The 25796-nt window shown below is 33.6% G+C and overlaps 1 protein-coding gene across 3 annotated transcripts; it reads right to left on the minus strand.

Moving 5' to 3' along the window:
- Nucleotides 1-2154: 2154 nt before the first annotated feature.
- LOC111056358 lies at nt 2155-22978 on the minus strand. 3 transcript variants are annotated; one of them, XM_022343721.2, is made up of 2 exons: nt 22615-22950; nt 2155-3147 (listed from the first exon to the last, which is right to left on the minus strand). In XM_022343721.2, the coding sequence occupies exons 1-2, from the start codon at nt 22645-22647 to the stop codon at nt 2695-2697; spliced, it is 486 nt and encodes a 161-aa protein (XP_022199413.2). In that variant the 5' UTR covers nt 22648-22950; the 3' UTR covers nt 2155-2694. The 3 variants fall into 3 exon arrangements, with proteins under 3 accessions (XP_022199413.2, XP_022199414.2, XP_039294415.1); XM_022343722.2 differs by lacking the exon at nt 2155-3147 and adding an exon at nt 7397-7904 and having other exon boundaries at nt 22615-22978; XM_039438481.1 differs by lacking the exon at nt 2155-3147 and adding an exon at nt 15298-15780 and having other exon boundaries at nt 22615-22969.
- Between the last annotated feature and the right edge of the window lie 2818 nt (nt 22979-25796).

The raw sequence follows: 25796 nt of genomic DNA on the forward strand, positions 1-25796 counted from the left end.
TCTTTTCTTATTTCTTATCCACAACTATATCTTGTTCTTCTTTTCCTTCTCCTCCTTATTCTTGTTCTTCTCCAACTTCTTTTTCTCCATCTACTTCTTCTTCTTCTTCTTCTTCATCCCTCTCCTTCACCACTACTCCTTCTCCTCATCCTCCTCAGCATCATCATCCTGCTACTACTACTCCTCATCATCCTCCTCCTTTTCCACTTCCTCCTCCTCATACTCCTCCTCCTCCTCTTCCTTTTCGTCCCCCTCCTCCCCATCATCTGTTCACTCTCACAGATTAACCTGTATACGTGAATGAGTGAGATAAAAGATAATGTGGTTTGTCCTATAATGAGATTAATTACTACATACTTATAATACCCAGCAAGAAGAAGAAGAAGAAGAAGGAAGAAGAAGAAGAAGAAGAAGAAGAAGAAGAAGAAGAAGAAAAAGATGATGATGATGATGGTGAAAGGAGACTGGTGCATTTGGAAAGGAATAACTATGACAAAAATAATATTGAATGAATTTCACTAATTTATTTCTTTGCTTCTGCCAAATCATTAAATGATTCTCAATATTCTATGAAACTCAAGAAAAACATACCTCATAGCATAATAATAAATTTATTATAATTCTATTTTCCTTTACATCAACACTCAATAAACTTCATAATTTTATCACAAGATGAACCTATAGTGAGATCCATGTTATAATGTCAGCACCAGATTATCATTAGATTGCTATCCTTGTCTGTCATTGGACAAAGCAGATAGCTCTATCTTTGTCTAGTTCCGCACCGTTAGCGAATAGTTTTTAAACTATGTAACAATACAATGAACTACCAAAATATTCAAACACAATTTCGAAAATTCATCATTGAATCATGGAAGAATATATTATTTTCTTGTGAAATAATTATAGTAAAATAATGGAAGTAGTAAATTTATTTATCCATTACAATCAGTGAGGAACGAGTGAATACTTCATATTCATTACAACTTTTCATTAATTACATTATTATTAACTAGCAGGTAACCCGTGCTCCACAAAGGTCTATTTGAAAACTTGACAAACTGAGAACTTGACGTGATAGAATCTTGAAGAATTGGAAATAGACCTATAACCATCCTCGGTTAATTAATAATCGTAATGCAAAATTTCAAGTCAATCAGTGCAGTAGTTCAGACGTGATGATGCGTCAAACATAATTTTCTTATCCCGTACGTTTATGAGCCAGTTCTCACCTTTATCTATATAAAAAGCGAAATGGCACTCACTCACTGACTGACTGACTCACTCACTCACACACTCACTAGCAGAACTAAAAATCTACCGGACCAAAAACGTTCAAATTTGGTAGGTATGTTCAGTAGGCCCTTTAGAGGCGTACTAGGAAAGCTTTTGGCAATATTTTAACTCTAAGGGTGGTTTTTAAGGGTTTGAAGTTCGTCTTTTAGCATGTATATTCTTCTTATTCTCTTGATTATAATTGAATGAGGGCCATACCATATTATGTTAATATAGAACTATAATCTAGAGAGAGTACCTCTTCGAAACAGTTGTTAACTGGTAACTAAATTAATAATTTTGTCAGGTTGGCATTAAGTTGAGTTGACTTTGTTAGGTTGGCACCAAGTTGAAGATTGAAGTGCATTTATCGCGGAAAAATTGATTGGGCACTGCTACTTCATTCAGAGCTATTCCTGGGAATATTAGATTACTAGCCGTCAGACTCGCTTCGCTCGCCATATCCGTTTAGCCAGACTTTTAGTCTGGATCCCCGACTGGATCGTCCTAACATATGATAAAAATGCTCAAATGAGGAATGCAGGCGAGCGAAGCGAGCCTGCTGATCTCACTCTTGGACGATCCAGTCGGGGGTCCAGGGGGCGGAGCCCCCTGGCTAGACGGATATGGCGAGCGAAGCGAGCCTGACGGCTAGTTATAGTATTATTACAACTAAGCCTGCTAGTTGTTAAAACTTCATTGAGTATTTGATCGTTATAAACATGATTCAAAAATAATTTCATATCTAATATAAATTTATTAAGTGCTTAGTGTTTGGGTGTCTTGGAGAAGAGAAAAAAAGAGAGGAAGGTACCTAGCCAACTATGGTTTCCCATGTAATAGGCAGGCAAAGAAGAGAAGAGAAGTTATCCCAATTATATTGGGATGACTCAAATCACAGCTATCTACTATGGAAGGCGGTTGAATTATAAAACTTGGCAACTCTGTTGACCTATCATTTCCACTGACCTCATAATGTGAATCTCACTGTAGAGAGTTCCACGTTATAATGACAGTGGAGAAAGATAGGATAACAACTTTGCCGATTCTCTGCCTTGCCACTGCCTTGGATAACTGATACCGGTATATCTGATGTGATAATCTGTTCATTTTTGATTGAAATTATCAGTTATGTTTCTCTCGTCAAGGAAAAGTATTCCTCAATGATTACATATAACGATTTTTCATGATTGATTATTTTATGAATTAATGATAATATTTCAACATTGCTGATAAATGATCTGGCAACTTTGCGGAGCTAGAAAAGGATAGTGCTATCTGCTTTGTCGAATGATAAACAAGGACAGCAACACCAGTGTTATTTAAATAGTGCCATTATAATGTGGACCTCACTATAGACTATAGACAAAATTACACAAGAAATCCTTTTTTTAACTTATTAACAAGTTATCAAAATTCCTATGCCATAATTCCTCCAAATGTAATTTCGCCGTTATGTGCATTAAATATTACTTTTTCATCATTGGACTTTGTTTTGAAGATGATTTTTGGTTTTGTAGTGTCGGGTACTAGTGGAGTCTTTGTTTCATTTTGGGGCGCTGCAGTATCGGATCGTCCTTTGAAGGGAAGCATCAAACTATCCAGGAATCCGAATGTGGCAATTTCGGAAATTTCAAAATCAGAATCATCGTTGGAAGAAGGTGATGATGCAGAAGAACGACGTGTGGGAGCAGGAGGAGGGGAAGGATAAGAAGGAGGAAAGGAAGGATAAGAAGAAGGAAGGAAATGGAAACAAGGAGGGAAGAAGAACAGAGGACAGCGATAGAAAGGGCAGCCAGGATTGAAGGTCACGTGATTTCGGCAGTATTGCACAGATCCTCCAGGTAGAAGAGATATGAGGAAAGTTCCAATCTGCAAAAGATTAAAATAGAAGACAAAATTCTCAATAAATTGTTCTCAAATTACATAAACTGAACGTTGAGAGCTTTGTATTTATTTGTACAATCTCCAATCTCAATATATATAAATGAATATTACTAAAATCTAGTGATTGTAATATAAAGTTTCAACGTTTAATCCATGAATTTGAAAAAATAGAATAGGAGACAATAATTTTCCCAAATTACATCAATTGAACGTTGGAAACTTTGTACATATAACATCTCTAGATTTGTGTAATCATCATAGCATGAATGAAATTGAATAAGTTGAAAACTTTTCTGTTTTCATAATTATTATTTATCGAAAATCCTAATTAAATGCTGTAAATAACCCCAAATACTCCTGCTACTGCAAATATACAACAGGGTTAACATCTAGATGGAAATTCGATAAGAGCTATCATCCAAAACTTACTTGCCAGCCCGGGAATTGAACCTAATTACCAGTAACAGAAGCCTTGGGGTGTGATTCACAGCATTCAATTAGGAATTTCGTTCAATAATAATAATATATTATTTAGTATTTCAACAAATTCAATAAATCATTTCTAATTAAATGTATTACCACCTGTAGACTGGCTGGCCACTATGGCTTCGTATAAAATGAGCGTTGCTATCCAGTGATTGCGAGTTTTAAGGCTGTGCAAAGGCTGAAAATAAACTTTCTACTCGTGATATTTTTCCAAGTTTTTCGATTTGTATATCATCAAGTTATCAAAATGAAAAAGTTTTCTCACGGAAACATTTTTTTTCGATCATTACTTTTTGTGTTATGAGCGCCTGAAGTTTTAATTTTTGGGACAGAAAATTTCAAACTCGGTAAAATATAAATTCATGAGATTTTGAGAATGGATTCTTCATGGTATTTTTCATCTTGTAAAATAAAAATTTTCTAAAAATATCAATTTTTGAAAAAGTTATTCAATTTACCAGAAATAACTCAACTAAAAGTTATTTTTGGTTATTTTTAGTAAATTGAATAACTATCTTAAAAATTGATATTCACAGAAACGTTTCGTTTTACTAGATCAACAATACCATGAAGAATCTATCCTCCAGGTCTCATGGATTTATCTCTTACCGAATTTGAATTTCTAATTTCTAAGAATAATTTTCCATCTGTTTTCTGTTTTCACTTTTGAAATCTTTTCTTAAAACTATTACTGTTCCCTTTCTTCATAAACTCTTGATTTCAAAAGCTTTGTTTCAAAATGACTATCAACAAAGAGAACTATATAGTGAGGACCACGTTATAATGGATTTATCTATTACCGAATTTGAAATGTTCTGTCCCAAAAATTTAATATTTAGGCGCTTATATCTCAAAAAGTAATGATCAGAAAAAAATGTTTCCCTGAGAAAACTTTTTCATTTCGATAGCTTGATGATATACAAATCGAAAAACTTTGAAAAATATCACGAGGAGAAAGTTTATTTTTAGCCTTTGCACAGCCTAGTAAGCATTCCTGACTAGCGATTAGGAGGAAACGGGTTCGATTCCCGGGCTGGCAAATGATTTTTGGATAGTAGCTCTAATAGAATTTACATCTAGCTGTTAACCCTGTTGTCAATATTTGCGGTAGCAGAAGTCTTCGGGGTGATTTACATCAGCACTTAATTAGGATTATCGTTAAATAATAATTATTCATTAAATAGAATTTGAACAAATGTAATTTCTAAGAATAATTTTCCATCTGTTTTCTGTTTTCACTTTTGAAATCTTTCCATAAAACTATAATAACTATAATTAAAACTATAATATAAAACTATAATTATAACTTAAAATTATAATTTAAAACTTTCATAAAACTATAATTATAACTGTTCCGTTTCTTCATGAACCCCTGATTTCAAAAGCTTGTTTCAAAATGACTCACAACAAAGAGAACTATATATAGTAAGTTCCACGTTATAATGGAATATATTATTAGAATAACATTGTGCTGTTATCCTTGTCTATCATTTGACAAAGCAGATAGCGAAATCCTTTCCTAGTTCTACAACGATGCAAGATAGTTTTTCAACAATGTAAGAATATTTTTAATTGACAGTATATTCAATCTCAATTATGAAAATTTGGCAAGGCAGAGTATCGACAACACTGATCTCTTTTCACTGTCATTATAACGTGGACCTCACGTGACTTGAGTCACTGCTCGTTTTTCAGTTTCTGGGTTTGTATGTTCTACGGTTACTTTTGATTGCTTCCAATGCCATCTACTTACTTTTAATGCCATGTTGCATGTAATCGATAATTTTCCTCATTTCCAGTGCAAACACTCATAAAAACATAGAATTTGTATAAAAGTAGCCTAGATTGAAAATTTACACTCAATAAGCACTAAATATGTAAAACATTGAGCTACTTTGGAAATTTTTGAACGAAAAATAAAAAAACAAACCTATCGAGTCAATGTAATATGGAGGATCTCCCTTGACTCAGAATATCATTGAATGGCATTTTGAGCAAGTTCCCCAGCCTTACTACTATGTAGTATCTAATATGCTATATCTATCCAATATCATAGAGTCATAGTGGGCCTACAACACATCATTTTAATTATGATGTTTATACGATAAATTAAAATGCACAATTTATATTGTACTAGCAGATAACCCGTGCTGCGCAAGGGTCTGATTGGAAATTTTACCTACTAGAATCTTGAAGAATTTAAAATAGGCCTATGACCGCCCTCGCTAAATTGAGAATCTATATGAAAAATTTCAAGTTAATCAGTTGAGTAGCTCAGATGTGATGATGCGTCATCCGTGGATTTCCTATCCCGTACGTTTGATAGCGTGAGTTACAACCCATCATTCCTTTAAAAACAAAAACAATCAGCCGCCATTTTGAATACAGATATCGCATTTTTACTTTCCTTGCCCTATTACCATAGGTAAGGAAAGTATTTCTCTCGCAAAAAAACTTTCCTTGCCCTATTACCATAGGTAAGGAAAGTATTGCTTTCCCAAAAAAATTAAGGTACCCTTATTTCAAATTTTCTATACGTTTCAAGGTCCCCTGAGTCCAAAAACAGGATTCTTGGGTATTGGTCTGTGTGTGTATGTCTGTGAGCACGATAACTCCATTCCTAATTAACCGATTGACTTGAAATTTTAAACTTAAGGTCCTTATACGATGAGGATCTGACAATAAGAAATTCAATAAAATTCAATTCAAGATGGCGGATAATTACTAAAAAAACCATGTTTTTCTCGAAAACGGCTCTAACGATTTTCTTCAAATTTATACCATGGATAGCTATTTATAAGCCCTATCAACTGACATGAGTCTCATTTCTGATAAAATTGCAGGAGCTCCTTAATATTCTTGAGAAAAATGGCGGATGATAACTAAAAAAACATGTTTTTTACGATTTTCTCAAAAATGACTTGACCGATTTTTTTCAAATTCATACCCTGTATATTTAGTTATCAGCTCTGTCAACTGGCATGAGTCTTTTTCCTGGGAAACTAATGGGGGCTCCACCCCATCCTTGGGAAATGGACTGTGTAACCTCCTTCTCGTGCATGAGGTAGGTAGGTGAGCAGTTTATAAAAAAACACATAGTCGAGATATTTCATCTGTAGAACAGCTGTTTTGACGACTTTTGAAAAAATCATCGAATTTCACAATTTACATAAAGGAAAATGTACTCTGAAAACAATTATTATAATATACACATATACAGTAGTCTGATTGTAGTTTCAAATATGTTGCCGCCAATCGTCATTGTGTTTTTCCCCTAAATTATTCTCGTTTGAGAATGAGGCTTATAATTCAATGAGTAAGGAAAGTTGTGTGAGTATACCACACCAGATTTTAATTGATGCAATCTTTATGGTTTTACAAAGGCCTTTAAAATGATGTACCACACAATGGGTGTTTACATTTGAAATATTCGAGTTACCCCTAAGTCAACCCCTTATGCGGGGTTGAAATTCAGTTGTACGTCAAAAGGTAGAGTATTCGACCAATAACTTATCCTGAGAGTTACAGTATTATATTATCTACAACAGTCTACAACTTATTGAAGGGTTCCCTTACATATGACTCACTCTGGTATGTTATAATTTCCTCTTTCGTTATAGCCTAAATTTTGTGTCCTTTCATACTCTGGAGCGAATCTCGGTCCCCCGATATTCATATTATTTAAGATGAGGAAGTATTGATATGCAACACTTGATAATTAAGGTTCCACTGCAATAAAAACAGACAATTCAAGTGATGATATTTATTGATTAGTTACGTTCGGAACATAATCCATGGTTTGGTATTTCCAACGCTGTGACTCAACAGTATTATTACGATGATCACATTTTAATAGACTGGTATGCATATGTGGGTTTAGCATCTCCTACACCCGTCATAGTCACATTATTTGTTGTGTTCTCGAATGTTTGCACCAATTCAACGTTCATGTGATTTTCTGTTTTTTTAGTTGTGTTCATGTTCATCAATGACTTGTCGCTTTTGTTTCCCGTGAATCGACTCCACAGATCTCCAATAAAGTAGGTGGTAATGGGCAAGTCTCCCTCTGGCTCTTCTTCAACTATTTTTGAAGATGGTGGACAACAATGACAGGGAAAATGAGTGTCAGGAAAAGGGAAAAAAGGGATAAAAGGTGGCCGGAAGTAAACTGGAGCAAGGCCGAAGTTCCTCAGTCCTCCAAAGTTCTGGCAGGATGATTGGTCAACCGTCGAGGTGATAACCATACACACCAAAGCCTGTGAAGAGAAAGAACGGGTGAATATCTAGAAAAGTGGTGAATTTTTAGAGGTGATGAAATTTATTGTTCATCAAATTCTATCGTTTATTCAATGTGCATCATCATCATCATCTTACATGCTATGATTAGGCTATTGCCTGTTCCGACTGACAAACAGCTTATACAGTAGCTAGTGAGTTCAAAAGATTTGTAAAGATTTACATTCATACACAATACGTATTATGCCATCTTTTACGTGGCCTTCCAATTGATCTTTTACCTCCTGATATATGATTTAATACTTGAAGAGGGAGCCTTTCTGCAGACATTCTGTTTATATGATTCTTCCATTGTTTTAATAAATAATAATAATATCAAGTGACCTGGCTGGCTCAGGTCTGGTGTCAGAGTTTTCAGGTCGCAACTGATCAATTTCAGAGCCCCTGACATGACCTTACGTCTGCTTTTTAGGCAGCCTTTTTTAAATGATATTACTTATTTTTAATAAATGTTTGATTAACATCCTAATGAATGTTTTAAGTGATAATTTAATAAATAATATTTGGAGTGAACAACTTTTTTGAAGGCCCCCAAAGTTCAAAAGTGTTCAGGCATAGGAGACTTTTGTTAATTATTGACGAATAGTTGTGAATAATCATTGTGTGAATAAAAAGAAAATTTTGCAAATGGATAAAAACAATAGAGGATGATTGTGTGAATAAAATGTGTCCAAGGGATACTTATGAATGTGCAAAGAATGAGCACTTGTGTTGAACAAAAATGGATCTTGATTATAATTCTGAAAATTAATTGGAGAAAATTGGCTCCATAGAAAGATAGAAAAATATGATCGAGTGAGGTCCATGACCGCAGTATTTAACATTGGTGTTGCTATAAATCCTTCTCTATCATTCAACAAAGCAGATAGTGCTATCCTTTTCTAGCTCCGAAACGCTGCCAGATCTGTTTAATAAGAATTGATATTTCAATCATTGAGAAATATATTTTCAATCATTCAGAATAACAAGACAACTTACAGAAAAGTAGCACAGGCTTATAAGCCCAAAACGGTTCCAATTCTAATTTATAGAACAGTCCAAAAATGTAGCTAGGTTATGTTTCACTTCAACATTGAAGTTGAATTATTTAACAACAAAGACAAATTCATTATAGTCACCAACAAATGATGCTTGTTTCACTTTTTTACAAGAGATAAGAAATAAAAAGAGATAATAGGCCTATAGTTTGAAAATTGTTGAGGGTTAAACCAAAAACCTTGGATCATAGCAAGTTCAGAGTGAGTCTTTCAGAGTGAGCCTAGAGTGGGCTTGTGCACATGAGTTCACGGTAGGTTTGTGTTCGGTCTCTAGACCAAGTCGAAAACAAGCCTATCAGACTGAGCCTAGAGTGGGCTTGTGCACATGAGTTCATGGTGGGTTTGATGTTGGGACTTGGGTTAGGCTTGGGGATCCAAACTTAGAACAAGTCAAACAAGTGCCAACTTCGGTCTCTAAACCAAGTTGAAACCAAGCCTTTAGACTTGTGTCCCTGAGTTTAAAACAAGCTTCGGGACTTGGGCAAATGGACTTGGAACGAGTTCCCAGCAAGCCCATTGTGCTGTTGGGGACATTATTAAATTGGGCTACATTATTTTATTCTTGACAAATGCAATTGATCATTTTCACCAAGAACGAACAGTTAATCACCGGACATCGATCACAGTTATCGAACATCAGATATACCGTACCGGTATCAGTTATCCTCTTTAGAAGGCAGCGGCAAGGCAGAGAATCGACAACGCTATTCCCTTATCTTTCTCCACTGTCATTATAAAGTGGACCCCACTATAGAATCGAAATTTCTTCTCAATTTTTATCTCGTTTTTTTCCATGCATAATTAAATGAACTGATTTGATTTGGCAAACAAATAATAATTGATTTGATCCGAAAACGTAATTCGTCGTCTACTTGTCCAAGTGTGGACTTTTTTCCCTATTTTCACATGATTTTAAAATTTCACCAGAAATTGATAATGGTGTAACAACCGAAACCGGTATATCGTTTTCAATAAATCTGTGGTTGGACAATATTATCTAGAATTTTAAAATGTTTTTCCACATAGTTCGACATGTTGCAGACCGCAATATTCGTTTTTATACGGTCAATTATAGGAATTTGGTGACATCTCATGAAAATTGAGTTTTATATTACATCCAAATTTGGCGTGAATACTCTGATACACGTACATTGAAATGAAAAAAATACTTGCTTTCGAATATTACTTTGAAATACATGATTGGCTCATCATAAAAAGTGCTATCTTCGGATATGAAGGTCAATACTGTTAAAATAAACTGGTTTCAATCAAAAGCTGTTGATTTTTTAATATTTTTTTTCTGCGAGGGTGATACCTAAATGAGCTCTAGGCTTGTGCATGGCTAATGAGACGATAAAGGATGGGAGATCGGTGAAACCTACAGCAGTTGGGCTTCGAACCACCAGGAAGCGATTTTGTAACTCGTGAATCACATTCACAGGAGTTGCCTCATTTGGTCACCCTTCCAACGGAAGTACCAAGCGCTCATTCTCAATCTATCCAAGTGATAGAGCATAGATTAAACAATCCTATAGCCATCGATAATAATGTACCGTATATAGCTATTCTCTGGCGATATAGTGAGGTCCTCGTTTTGATGACAGTATTTTGATTAACATTGGTGTTGCTATCCTTGTCTATCATTCGACTAGGTAGATGACGCTATCCTTTTCTACCCCTGCAACGTTGCCTATATTTCAACAATGTAGGAAAATATTTCAACAAAATATTGAGTTTCAATATTATTAAATTTTGTTATTAAAAAAGATATTCTCTTGGCGAATGAAATACAACTGATTATACTCAACAAGAATGAACAGTAGTTGATATTTTATCACATATGCCGGTATCAGCTATATTCTTAACTAGCCGTCAGGCTCGCTTCGCTCGCCATATCCGTCTAGCCAGGGGGCTCCGCCCCCTGGACCCCGACTGGATCATCCAAGAATGAGATCAGCAGGCTCGCTTCGCTCGCCTGCATTTTTCATTTGAGCATTTTATCATATGTTAGGACAATCCAGTCGGGGGTCCAGACTAAACGTCTGGCTAATATGGCGATATGGCGAGCGAAGCGAGCCTGACGGCTAGTAATATAATATTCCCAGGATTGAAGTAGCAGTGCTCAATCAATTTTTCCGCGATAAATGCATTTAAATCTTCAACTTGGTGCCAACGTAACAAAGTCAACTCAACTTAATGCCAACCTGACAAAATTATTAATTTAGTTGCCAGTTAACAACTGTTTCGAAGAGGTACTCTATCTAGATTATAGTTCTATAGTAACATATGATATGGAAATTTCAATTATAATTAAGAGATTGGGAGAAGAAGAATATACATGCTAAAAGACGAACTTTAAACCCTTAAAAACAACCCTTAGAGTTAAAATATTGCCAAAAGATTTCTTAGTGCGCCTCTAAAGGGCCAACTGAACATACCTACCAAATTTGAACGTTTTTGGTCGGGTAGATTTTTAGTTCTGCGAGTGAGTGAGTGAGTGAGTGAGTGAGTGAGTGCCATTTCGCTTTTATATATATAGATTTTCTATCTATGGGAGACAGTGGCTAGGCAGAATATCGGGAACGCTGTTCTCCTATCTTTCTCCACTGCTATTATAACGTGAACCTTACTGTAGCTCATCAGCTCGAACACTGAGTCAAAGCTCTTCTCAAAGTCGATTTCAGGTTTTTCGAAAATATCATCTCCAATGAATCATATGAATATCATCACAAGGATCATCATTTATCTATGAATATCGGGGACCGAGCTTCGCTCTGGAGTACAAAAGCAGAAAAAAATTATTACGATTAAAAAATTATTTTTCCTACAGTTACGTTGAAAAGTGGCCATTGCTGCACTGATTACAGAACGCAAAGAATCACTTTTCCGCTCTAGTGCGGCAAAAATTTTTCTGCACTCCACATTTGCAACATGGCAACGCAAAATACTTAGTAGGTTATATGGAGCACCAGTGCAGCAAAATCAAAATGAAGTTGGTAACAGTGACTGCTGTGGCTGCTATAGTGAGCAGACGTGCAACCAAGCACAACGCGCTAATTATTAGTATTAGATATTATAACCAAGGACAACATTTTTATTCAATTTGACAATAAATTAAGGTTTTTATCAATAATAAAATTACACAGAAATACATTTGATGCATTTCAGGCAATTTTACCCATAATTACCCACTTTTCATATTCATGGTAACTGTAGGAAAACTAATGTGAAATACGTGCGCAAAGTTCCTCTGCTGCACTCAAGAAACCATTCCGCCCTCGCCTACGGCTCGGGCGTAAACGTTTCTTTCGGTGCAGCAAACTGTCACTTTGCGCACTAGTTGCACAAATAACTAGTAACATTCATAGTTTAGAAATTATCTATCTAATCACAGTAAATTGAGATTAATTATTCCCAGAGGAATGCGAAAATTTCCATCACAAAGGCCCGGTTGCACAAAAGCCGGTTAAATTTTAATCCTGGTTAATTTCACGTGAACCAAATCAGAGAAGACCATTTCAAAAAGATGGGTCCACTGGAATTAATCAGGATTGAAAATAACCCGGCTTTTTTGAACCGACCAAGTACCTGATTGAATGATTACAAAAGTTCAACAGCTGAGTCATAATTTTGACACAGTCACACATGAACTTGCTCACACACTTCCATCACCAACAGACGACGAAATCCTATTATATTAAACGAGCAATTTCTGTATTTTTATATCTGGTTGTTTATATTCATATCTGGCTATTTATGTTCAACGGATCTCGAAAACGGCTCTAACGATTTTCACAAAATTTGGAACACAATAGGTTTATGATATAAAAATTCGATTGCACTAGGTCTCATCCTTGGGAAAACTCGCTGAACGACATTAAAAGGATTATTCATCCTTATAAAACAGCTGTAGATAGTAAAAAAGTAAGTGAGCGAGTGAGTATGTGGAAAATCAAAATATCGCATCCCCAAAATTCATAAGATGACAAATAGCCAGCTGTGAAATATGAACACGATCATTTTAGAGAATTGTGTTTTGTTTATCAATAAATAAAAATAACAAGCGAAGCTCGGTGCCCCGATATTAATTATTATCAGCTGTTTTTCCAAAGATGAATGATAATCATCCTTTTAATGTCCTTCAGCGAGTTTTCCTAGGGATGAGACCTAGTGCAATCGAATTTTTATTTTTATATTATAAACCTACTATGCTCTGAATGTCGTGAGAATCGTTAGAGCCGTTTTCGAGATCCGGTGAAATACAAACATAAACATATAAACAGAAATTGTTCGTTTAATAGTATAGGATATAAATAGAAAATTGACTAATACATGTACGGGTTAGGAAACACACGAATGACGATAATCACGTCTGAACTACTGAACTTAGTAACTTATATTTTGCATATAGATTCTTGATTTACTGGGGATGGTCATGTTTTCAGTTCATCAAGTTTTCAGTCCGTCAAGTTTCCAGTTTGTGATATTTTGTTTGAGAAGTCATGTATAACTATCTATATCAGTATAAAGGGGGAAGCTGGCTTATACATGTACTGGATAGGAAATACACAAATGACGCATCATCACGTATGAACTAATGAGCTGATTAACTTTGAATATTGTATGAAGATTCTTAATAAACTGAAGATAGTTATAGGTCTACTAGCTTATCCGGCGGATTTCTTATCGCCAAAAAGTCAATGTATATCATGTCACACTTGGCTTTATTTGGTGAATCATGAAATTTATCTGACAATCAATATTTTCATTTACATCTCAATACGGACCTACCGTTTTAATACCAGTAAACAATTTTATCACGGAGCAACATGTTTATTACAGCTGGTAAGTCTAGATGCTAAATCATATTATCACAAAAATGATCTTGAATCATGATGATCTTCCCGTTCTACGTCTATAGGGAACAAACAAACTAACAAACTAACAAACTAACAAACTAACAAACTAACAAACTAACAAACTAACAAACTAACAAACTAACAAACTAACAAACTAACAAACTAACAAACTAACAAACTAACAAACTAACAAACTAACAAACTAACAAACTAACAAACTAACAAACTAACAAACTAACAAACTAACAAACTAACAAACTAACAAACTAACAAACTAACAAACAAACCAACTAACTAACACATAAACAGACATTCATTTTATATATATAGATTACCAGTACGTCAAGTTTCCAGCTTATAGATAGAGAGAGATAGGCAGTTCCGAATGATCTCATTTTATTCAGAATTTTCTATTCTAAAATGAGGAGGGAGCAAATGTTTCTGTCCGATCACTGGATTTGGCGAGAATAGATGAAAACTGGAAAATGCAACGAAGATACGAGGTTTTTGGGCCAAGCTGTATCTAGCACAAGGAAATTTTGCATGAAGAAATTGGTTCTGGACTTCTCTCATGTATCCAAATCATATATTAAAAATTAGAACCACAATATATATTGCAAGCATACCCCCTTTTTTATGTCTATTTTGACTGGACTAATATTAATATTGTAGAAGAAATATGATAAAAAAAAGAAATTCATAATAATTATGAGACAAGTAGAAAGGTAGGTAAAGGTAACCCGTGCTCCGAAAGGGTCTGATTAAAAACTCGACCCATTGAAATCTTGAAGAATTTAAAATAAGCCCACGGTAAAATAATAATCTACAGTACCGTATATGCAAAATTTCAAGTTATTAAGTCCAGTAGTTCAGACGTGATGATGCGTCAAATATGCAATCCGTACCTCGTACACGTATAAGTTAATATTCTTTTCTTTATTATTCACCAGCAGGTAACCTGTGCTCCGCAAGGGTTTGATAAAAATCTTGACAAACTGGAAACTTGATCTACTGAAAACTTCAATTACTGAAAATAGGTCTATAACCATCCTCGGTAAATTGAGAATCTATATGCAGAATTTTGAGTTAAGTTTTGCAAATAGATTCTCAATTCACCGAGGACGGTAATAGGTCTATTTTAAATTCTTCAAGATTTCAGTAGGTCAAGTTTTCAGTTTGTCAAGTTTTCAATTGAACCTTTGCTGAGCACGGGTTACCCAACGTTAGTAGCCTTAGTCTACATTATAGTTAGTCTACTAACTTTGCGGGTTACCTGCTGGTAGATAACCGTGTAAGAATTTTGGAGCAGCTCTTGCAGCTTGGTCATGAAAAACAGTGGGAAAACATCAAAATTACATGGAAATTATCAAGGTATCTAGGATACCTAGGCATTCTAGGTACATTGGAAATTATGGTATGTAGGCTACTACAGGTTCAAAGTCAAATAAGAGAGCTACTGAATATTTAATAACGCAGTTTTATTTAGAATCAAATAGATCTGTTAGAGACTCAAGTAGATTAAGGTTTAGACATTACCATAGCTTTTTAGAGGCTCAAGTAGATGATGGCGATATATCTATGGTATTTACGAAAGCTTGGCTATTTCCTGTCATGTTATAACTATTAGTGGTACCAATATTGTTAGTTTTCATGGTGACTTTTGTTTTATCTATTTTTTCTCGATGGTCATTCTTAGTCATCAAGCTACCAATGAAATTATATAACATAGGACTGATCTGAATGTCGTCATCTTCATCCTGATAGGAGGGTTTGGGGGGCGAATAGCAGGGACAACACTGTGCAACTTGTGGAAAGCAGAAAGGATTGCAATTGATGAGTCCATGCTGATAGGGATGTTGAACGTAGTGTGGCATGCCTTCCCTCCAGAACAGTTGCTGCTGGCTAGTCACATTCAATAACTGAAGTAGCGTGGTTCCAGCCTGTTGAATGGAAAACTATAATCAATATTCTCATTGAATTTAGTAATTCAATTACCTCCCTACTCTTCATAACTCTACACAGTTATTTTAATTACAACACTGATATATATATATATATATATATATATATATTAATACTAGTAGGTAACTCGTGTTCCGCCAGGGTTCAATTGAAAACTTGACAAACTGAAAACTCGACCCACTGAAATCTTGAATAATTTAAAATAGAAATTGAAAAATTATAAATTAATAATCTATATTCAGAATTACAATTTAATCAGTTCAGTAGTTCAGAGGTGATGATGCGTCATTCACTTGATCTCCTATCTCGTATGTGTATAAGCTGATTCTTTCCTTTATTATATTATTATATATCATCAAATTTCAATTTTGATTTATCAAATTTGAAGAGCTCCATTCCAAAACCAGCTAAGTCAATTTTTTCCGATTTCTATTCTTCAGGTTACATCTCATCAAAACATATGAATTTATCATTTGCTAGTGTGTCTCTTGCCTAAACCTACTTCTTAAAGCTGTAATCACCATTCAAACATTAATTTTTTTCCAAAACCTGTCAAGTCAACTAGTCGTTTCTTCCAATCCATGCCAAGTTACTGACATGCGCAGTTTTATTTCTACAAAAATGGTTAGATAATTGAAAAACACCTTTGAAAATAATACATATTATTCTTCCAATAATGGATTAACTTCCAGTGAGAATTCATTGGCACAGAGCATAGAGTGATTCAGTAACAGTTTTTCACAATTTGCCAACAAATTATGTTTTTGACTTTAGCAGGTTTTGGAATGGAGCTCTTCATTTATTGATATGCTTCCTTGACACAGTCTTATCGTTCAATTTTCTCCTAGTATGGTGAGGTCCACGTTATAATGGCAGTGGAAAAAGATAAAGGTTGGTTTCGGTTTGTGCGTAAATGCCATCGTCGACCATGACAGGGTGAGGATCTCAGAGTGGGTAGATTTCAATTTGTCTAGATAGCTCAAAAGATAATGTTCAATGAGGTGGAATGAGGTGGTTGAGTTAATACTTCTAATGGCAATATGTTGATATTATTCGAAATTTTCTGATTCGTAGATGATAAACACAAATAATCATAGCCATTTCTAATACACCTGTATTTGTACCGGTGTATTTGCACCTGTATTAGGTGGTTAGATAACAAAAATTTATTGGATCAGCTGTTTTAGCATACTTAAAATTTGGACAATATATGAATGTCTTCAGACAACAATGTCAAGTTTACGCACAAACTAAAACCCACCTTAAGAGAGCCTTTCCGATTCTCTGCCTTGCCACTGCCTTCTACCATAGTGAAAATATATAGCATGAGATGATATCCCATGGTATATAGAGCGTTTATGTTCCAAATTTCACAGTTAACTCAAGCCGATAGTGCTAGTAGTTCTTCAAGCTATGTGAGTAGTCTTTCTCATACTGTGCCGTTATCTTGAGGTGCGTACAGATTTACGCGCCGCGAACATGAGCAATTCACTTTTAACCAGCTGATGCCAAGCTTTTTAACTTATAACTGTATCTTACCGTTTCTGTAAAAATGCAGATATAGTCAGCTGATTAAAAGTGAATTGCTCATGTTCGCGGCGCGTATATCTGTACGCACCTTTACACTCTCACCCAGCAAAACAGTAATAATAGACAGTAATTATAACCGAGCGAAGTGAGATCTAAGATTCAAGTCGACAGTTTGGCATTTCTCTTAATGTTTAAATATTTAAATGTTTGAATGTTTGAATGTTTAAATGTTGCGCATTTACGGCGAAACGCGGTAATAGATTCTCTTGAAATTTGACAGGTATGTTCCTTTTTAAATTGCGCGTCGACGTATATACAAGGTTTTTGGAATTTTTCCATTTCAAGGATAATATAAAAGGAAAAAGGAGCCTTCTTCATACGCCAATAGTAAAAATCACACTATAGAATTATTTATCATAAATCAGCTGACAAGTGATTACACAGATGTGTGGAGAAGCCAGTCTATTACTGTATTTGTATAAGGTCTATAGTTTCAATCAAAGACAATGGTATGCATCTTTGAGCTGGGTTTACACCAAAGTTATTAACAAAATGGTTATAACTTAATCCTTATAGATTCTATTAGATTAAACGGAAGTTGACAAACACATATGTTTATCATGTGTATGATAAGTTATGTTCAATCTGATATAATCTAAAAGGATTGAGTTATTAACATTTTTTTAATAAATTTGGTCAAATCGCAGCTTTAAGGTCTTTGGTTTCAATATTTTGTTTTGCAGTCATGGTATTATTATGCGTGCCCATCAATATCAATATTCTCACATTCGAAAAAACTAATTTAATAGGTGAATGAAAATAAACAAATGGACTAAAAAATGCTGGAGAAATTAAAATATTTTTGATTTTAGAAAATTAATTTTCATCAGATAGAAAGATCATCACGTAACTGAATGAATTATATCATATGAAATACAAATTCGAACGTGAAATGAGTTTGTTAACATTCAAAACAGTTGACATGTGGTACTTGTGGATGAGAATACTGCGTGAGGTCTACTGTTCACAGAACTACTAGTAGGCTTGAGTTAACAGAGAATCAGCTTGGAATTTGGAACATGACCGGCCCATAATTATCATGGAAGATCTTCTTATGCTATCTTTTCCCCATGTTTCTACAGAGAATATCGCTAATATAATATAAACTTTTCATTCTTGTTTGAAATAATCATTTAATTTTTTTCCGTCAACGATAGGTATGCATTTCCTAATGATTTAATAATACATTTTCATAATTAAGATTGAATATTTGTTAATTCATTATATTATTTTTATCGTTGAAAATTATTTTTCCTACAGTTACGTTGAAAAGTGGCCATTGCTGCACTGATTACAGAACGCAAAGAATCACTTTTCCGCTCTAGTGCGGGAAAAATTTTTCTGCACTCCAGATTTGCAACATGGCAACGCAAAATACTTAGTAGGTTATATAGAGCAACAGTGCAGCAAAATCAAAATGAAGTTGGTAACAGTGACTGCTGTGGCTGCTATAGTGAGCAGAGGTGCACAACCACAACGCGCTAATTATTACTATTATATATTATAACCAAGGACAACAAGGACTTTAGGATTTTAGGATTAAGGTTTTTATCAATAATAAAATTACACAGAAAAACATTTGATGCATTTCAGGCAATTTTACCCATAATTACCCACTTTTCATATTCAATGGTAACTGTAGGAAAAACTTAATGTGAAATACGTGCGCAAAGTTCCTCTGCTGCACTCAACAAACCATTCCGAACGTTTCTTTCGGTGCAGCAAACTGTCACTTTGCGCACTAGTTGCACAAATAACTAATCTGCAACGTTTCCGACGAAGAAACGATTACTGTAGCGCCATCTACTTTGTCGAATAGTAAAATAAATTCGTATGGCTTTTGTTGGTGGGGAGTCCCTTGCGGGAAGGTCTCACCGCTTGAATATATAATTTAAGCCGTCAATGGGCCTCACGAGTGTCATACTTCAGCCGGGACCGACAGTTTAACGTGCCCATCCGATAACACGGGAATGATCTGGTTAAAAAACTTTTGGTAATGAGAGGGGTTTGAACCCGGGATCTTTATGCTGCTAGGCAAGCACTCTATCCACTAGACCACGGATCACTCCCGAATTGTCGAATGATAGACAATGATAGCAACACGATAATGTTAATCAAATACTGTCATTATAACGTGGACCTCACTATAGAACTGAATGGAATGCACTCCAATATAAAAGGAAAACTCCTCTAATACAGGCCGAATAGAATTGATCAATATTATGTCAGAGTAATTATAGAATTGAGGTTCAAAATTCAAAATATAGCCCACGTGGATTTACAGACACAGAATACAGTAGCTATAGTGAGGTTCACGTTATAATGGCAGTGAAGAAAGATGTGGAGAAAAACGTTGCCAAGTCTCTCCATTTTGCCACTGATTGTACACAGCTGTTACTCAATTCATCCCATTAAATTTGATCTAATAATAATTATCGTTTCCTTGATAAAATAATCAATTTAATGTCAAATAATTCAAGAAAATATATTTTTTCATAATTTTATTCAAAAATTTGCTTCCATAACAAAGATCAGATTTTTATTTTTATACAAACCTGAAATGGCGGCTAATTTAAAAAGCTGTGATACACTGATCTGAATTTCAAAACATCAGAAATAAAGTTATTTGGTAGGTATTCTACTCCAATTTCTATTAAAAATGATAGAAAAATAGAAATCCTTTTTTAAATAAGTAATTTCAATGAAAATAATTCTAAAATAACCTTTCAATATCATTTATACCGGTAGGAGTAGGTCTAACCTAAACGTGTTTGCTAACTGAAGCATGGATGAAGTCTAGGATGGTTAGTTATCAACTTTTAAAATGTCATTTAAGGTATTTTAATTTGTGTTTCTCATATGGTAATGTCTAAAAATTATTTCATTGGTTCAAAAATACATTTTAAATCAATCATACGACTTGTGTACCAAAGTATTTGATAGAATGAAGAAAAATGGCGGCTGAGTTACTTTTGTACAGTCACTGTCAAAAGTGAAAATAAAATATTCTAGCAAACTAACAACATTGCAAAGCTAGAGAGAGATAGCGCTATCTGTTTTGTTGTATGATAGAAAAGGACAGCAACAGTATTGTCAATCGTGCACTGCCATTATAACGTGGAGTCCTCACCATAGTAGTATTTTTCTCTGGTACAGAGTACAGTTAGTAGAGGACTACTCAAAAAATAAGAGTCGTTGCATAGAGAGAAATTAACATTGATGCATCATAATGCATGATAAAGCATTATGCTATCTTTTGTCCATGATAATAGGTACTGGATTTTTTAAATGTATGAATTCAGGGCCACTTTCTTGTATTTATAAAATAGAATTATAGTACCCTTTAAAATTAATAAAATAATAAAACAATAACGAATGATATTGTTTATATGGTGCTGCTATCACTGTTACGTTACAATTTGTATTCTTTTTTTATTTTATTAATTTAAAGGGTACTATAATTTATTCTATTTTATAGGTACCAGATTATATTGCTGTATATTAATGTTGGAGTAAAATGTACGTATGCCCTGTTGGAAATTAAATAGGATGCATTAGTAAAATTCAAATTAGATCCTTTAGAAATTCATATTTATCAAAGAATTTTATATAAATAATTAATGTATAACACTGAAACTAGTTGTTATAGTTTGTATTTCAAATCTATAATTTTATTAATTTCAAAAAAAAGGGTACTGATTCATAAATTTGATAGATATAATATTATGAATATTGAATGATAAAAGTGAATAGTTCAAAATAAAATTGTGTACCTTATATCACATCTTCTGCCTTATATGAATACTCGTGGATGGTAATATTATAAATGTAAGTAGGCCTATTTCATGATTCATGGACTCATTCGATCCTTACTCTAGAAATGTCCACATTCATCAATATTTAAATCATTCGCAAACTGTAATTTATTATTAATTCTCTAGAAATGTAGGCTACACAATTTAAAATTACAGTCAGGCTATTTATCTAAGAAGATGGCTATCCAAACATCCAATCGACCGATTTTGTTACTTTAATAAAAAACCGTGAACAGCGAGTCGTTTTAAATATATAGTGCTTTTCTAATTGAAGGAGTATGAAAAATGACATGAATATAATATCATCAATACATATTATCATTCAATAAATCAATCAACAAACAGGTATAGTGAACAGTGATTACTAAATAGTTACTAAACAGGGTTTGATAAATTACGAAAAAAATTTGTATAAGTCAATTGACTCACTTTTTCTATGAAGTCATGTTAGAGTCCCATATTGAAGAATCCAGATTTAAAGTTGAGGTGGAGAAATTTCACAGAAGATTCAAAATCCCAAATTTCTCACAGTAGACAACAATAAAACACTAGAATATTTTCTAAACATATCACGAATTTATCAAGAACTTGTAAACATGTTTCAACAGCTATGGTGTCATCACCAGTAGGCCTATGACAATTTTTCACATAATATTTTGATATTAGTGTGACAATTTGATATTTTTAGACAATATTTCAGAGAAATGACATCGATAAATATCAGTATATCTCACCTAAAGCAGTATATGCAGTCAACAATCCCCGATAATACAAAAATGACGAATCAAAATTGATTTAACAAAAAATACTCCCATCAAAAATTAATGTCTGTTTTTTGGGCTTTGAGTGGGAATTGAAAATTAGTTCGACTATTTTATGAAGAAAGGAAGAATTAGTTGAGCTTCAAGACTATAAAAATGACCACTGTATTCTGTAGGATTTTCAAATAGTGGAAAATTGCACCCACTGATTTATCATAATTATTATCTGTTACCAGTATTGTGGATTCAAATTTTTTCTGGAAAACTTAAGCCGCGTTAACACCAAAGCTATTAACAAAATGTTAATAGCTTAATCCTTACAGATTCTATTAGATTGAACATAACTTATCATACACATGATGAACATATGTGTTTGTCAAGTTCCGTTTAAACTCATAGAATCTATAAGGTGTAAACTTAGCTTTAGTGTCAATTATGAGTTTTTCGAGAAAAATGAAACTCAAGGTTCACAAATCATCAGTCTAGTCTCAGTAATAAATTTCTCGATAGTAAAAAATGTTTTTGTCAAAAATCTTCATACGAAATAAAAACCTACCCAGGTAAAAAAGTTACAAATTTATTGAATTGAATAAGTTTTACAATAAATAAATAGAAATGATCTAATAATGGATCAAACTTTACTCACAATAAAAGCTTTGAAATGCATTCCGAAGATCATTATGCAGCTGCCTCGATATTATAAATCTCAAACTCTGAAATATTTGTTATTAAATTCAAAAATTGTATTCTCAAACAAAGCTATTCGAGAACTATTGAGATTTGAGTTACAACAAGTGAGCACAAATAAGTAAACCACGTGTGTAATGCTCATCAAGTTAATTAGCAGCAAGTATTTTATGAAAAAAAATTGTTAAACTGCAAACTTTTGAAAATTGTCCACTTGGTACCTACGAAAAGTGATGATGGACATATTTCATGATTCGTTCCATGAGCTGTCAGATATTGTGGACTTGAAAACGTGGTGACCGTTAAAAAAAGTCGTGATAAAATAATTATGGAAGTGTTTAGTAACAGTTTGAAATTTGAATTTTCACAGTGGGAACTGAAACGTTAATGACACAAAAATATAAATATAATATCTCAGTACCCTTTTAAATTATTTTGTCACAACATGTTTCAGACATTAATGCCATTTTCAAAAAAAATACAATGACACAACAAGTTTTAATGTTGTAGCTGAGTCATAATTGAATTGAGTATAGAGCATGAGTTGATAACTTTTCAAATGTTAGTTGAGTTTACACAAGTTAATTTTAATCTGAAAATCATATAAGAATTTATTTATTCAGCGTATGGCAGATACTCAACACAATGAAAAGCTCATGAGTCTCAAATCTCTACATATACACTGTAGGCTATATTTCCAATTATTTTGAGACGTTGGGTTGTTTTTGGTCAGAAGAACATAAGTTTGTCTGACCGCCATTATTTGCTTTATAAGAATGATGGGAATGTATGATATAATTGGATGAATTTTCAATAAAATCATTCAAACTCATGTAACTAATGATATTATATTTTTATACAATGTTCGATTATGCGGTACATATTTAATATTTACAACTATAATATTTTTAAATTACAGAATTAAAATTGAAAATCTGGTGTGGCGCACTCACACAACTTTCCTTGCCGTTATGAAATCACCTGACGTTAGTGTTACCGCGCATCTCAAAGCTACTATTCAAAGATTTGAGTCAGCTGGTGACAGGGCAATAACGCTGGAGACACACATAAGGTCTGCTATCTCTTCATAGTGAATGATTTTATAGAATCAACAATAATTTGCAATAATTGAATAATCATATTTTCTCGAATTTGAAGCTTATTTTCAATTTCAGGTGAAAATGTTACTGAACATTAATTGTAGAGATTTTCATGATCAATCTACTCCACTTTATTTTTTTTTTGTTTAAATTGTATCTGAAGCCTGATAATTGGGAATCTAAAATCGAACTTTGCATTGATGGGGCGGAGCTCCTGAAATTTTTACAGATATGGGACTTGTGGCAGTTAATAGTGCTTATCGATGACTATTTTGGGTATGAATTTGATCAAAATCGTTGGAGCCGTTTTTGAGAAAATCACGAAAAACCCTGTTTTTGACAACATTTTCGCAATTTTAGCCGCCATCTTTAATTGCATTTGATCGAAATTGTTCGTGTCGGATCCTTATAGTGAAAGGACCTTAAGTTCCAAATTTCAAGTCATTCCGTTAATTGGGAGATGAGATATCGTGTACACAGACGCACATACACTCATACACACACACACACACACACACACACACACACACACACACACACACACCACACACACACACCACACAACACACACACACACACACACACACACCACACACACACACACACACACACCACACACACACACACACAACACACACACACACACACCACACACACACCACACACACACACACAACACACACACACACATACACAGACCAATACCCAAAAACCAGTTTTTTGGACTCAGGGGACCTTGAAACATATAGAAATTTAGAAATTGGGGTACCTTAATTTTTTCGGAAAGCAATACTTTCCTTACCTATGGTAATAGGGCAAGGAAAGTAAAAATATAATAAGAGAATTTATCAAATTATAATATTTTAATTTATTTTGATTATTACAACGTAATGAAAACTTTCATACCATTCTATGCATGATTCAATAATATAAAATATTTCTTCATTATAATTCAATGCATAAATTGATTTTGATATCTCAAAAATCAAATCAAATCAAATCAATTTATTTGCATAAAATACATTACAATTATATGATTTTGTCCTCTAAATACAATTTGACTTTGAAATAATATTTCTGTAATAAAACACAAATGTCAATCAAATTGGTAAATAGAGAAAGCAAAACATCAAGCTTTTTATCAATTCGAGGCTCGACTAGCATAAGTTAAGAACTTGTGCGCTAGCCGATATAAATTATGCAGATATTTGTAAGACAATAATATAATTACCAAACAAAATACATTAATATTAAATTTATTCGGGTATAATAATTATAATAATATTGAACAATAATTGATTTTCGTTGTAGAAAACTCATATCTAGTGAATAGTCCCGATTTCAGTGAAATAATGTAATATAATGATCATAATAAATGTAGTAATAATAGTTATAATGATAATCTAATCCTATAGGCTATTAAAAGAGAAGTAATAAATGGGTAAAGATGGAATCTGTTTGATCGAATGAAGTAAAAGTAACATGAGGTGGTCCATATGGCTAGAAGTAATGGAGGTAAAAATTTTTATTTATATTCCTAAGTCAAAGAAAATCATTTCTTGAACCCACTTATCTAAGTCCTTAGCTTTGGTTTTAGTGATCTATTGATAATAAAGGACGTTGGGATTTTGTTGAGGATTTTACTCCGTTTTTAACTAATAAGTCCACTTAACCTATTTATTTTCTTTCTGACATGTAACCCTTGTCAGAGGTATTCATTAAACATAAAACTAAGATGAGAACTGTATAAAATTGCCAAACGCTTAAAACGTTATAATCTTCATATAGCAGTTCGGTTGCTAGGACTTATAGTCCTAGGAGGCATATTCTTTTTTTCAGGGTCGAAAAATTTTCCATTGCTAAATACATATTTATGAAGGCACTTCAGATCATGAAGAACCAGAATTTTAAAAACTAACGATTATTATTTTTAATTTTTAAGTTTTGAATAGGGCTACCTGTATAGAAAATAACTTTGTAATATTTTTCAATTAAACACGACTAGGTTTGACTTCCATGTCATTCTCAAGTGTTCTCTATC

The sequence above is a fragment of the Nilaparvata lugens genome, chromosome 11 (assembly GCF_014356525.2).
Source record: "Nilaparvata lugens isolate BPH chromosome 11, ASM1435652v1, whole genome shotgun sequence".
In the NCBI taxonomy this organism is placed as follows: domain Eukaryota; kingdom Metazoa; phylum Arthropoda; class Insecta; order Hemiptera; family Delphacidae; genus Nilaparvata; species Nilaparvata lugens.

What these genes read in the sequence shown, in the direction of transcription:
- LOC111056358 (XM_022343721.2), bottom strand. Translation starts at nt 22,647, where the DNA reads ATGATCTTCGGAATGCATTTCAAAGCTTTTATT. An exon ending in TGCATTTCAAAGCTTTTATT is followed by an intron (nt 3,148 to 22,614) that starts GTGAGTAAAGTT and finishes AATCTTTTGCAG; the next exon opens with ATTGGAACTTTCCTCATATC.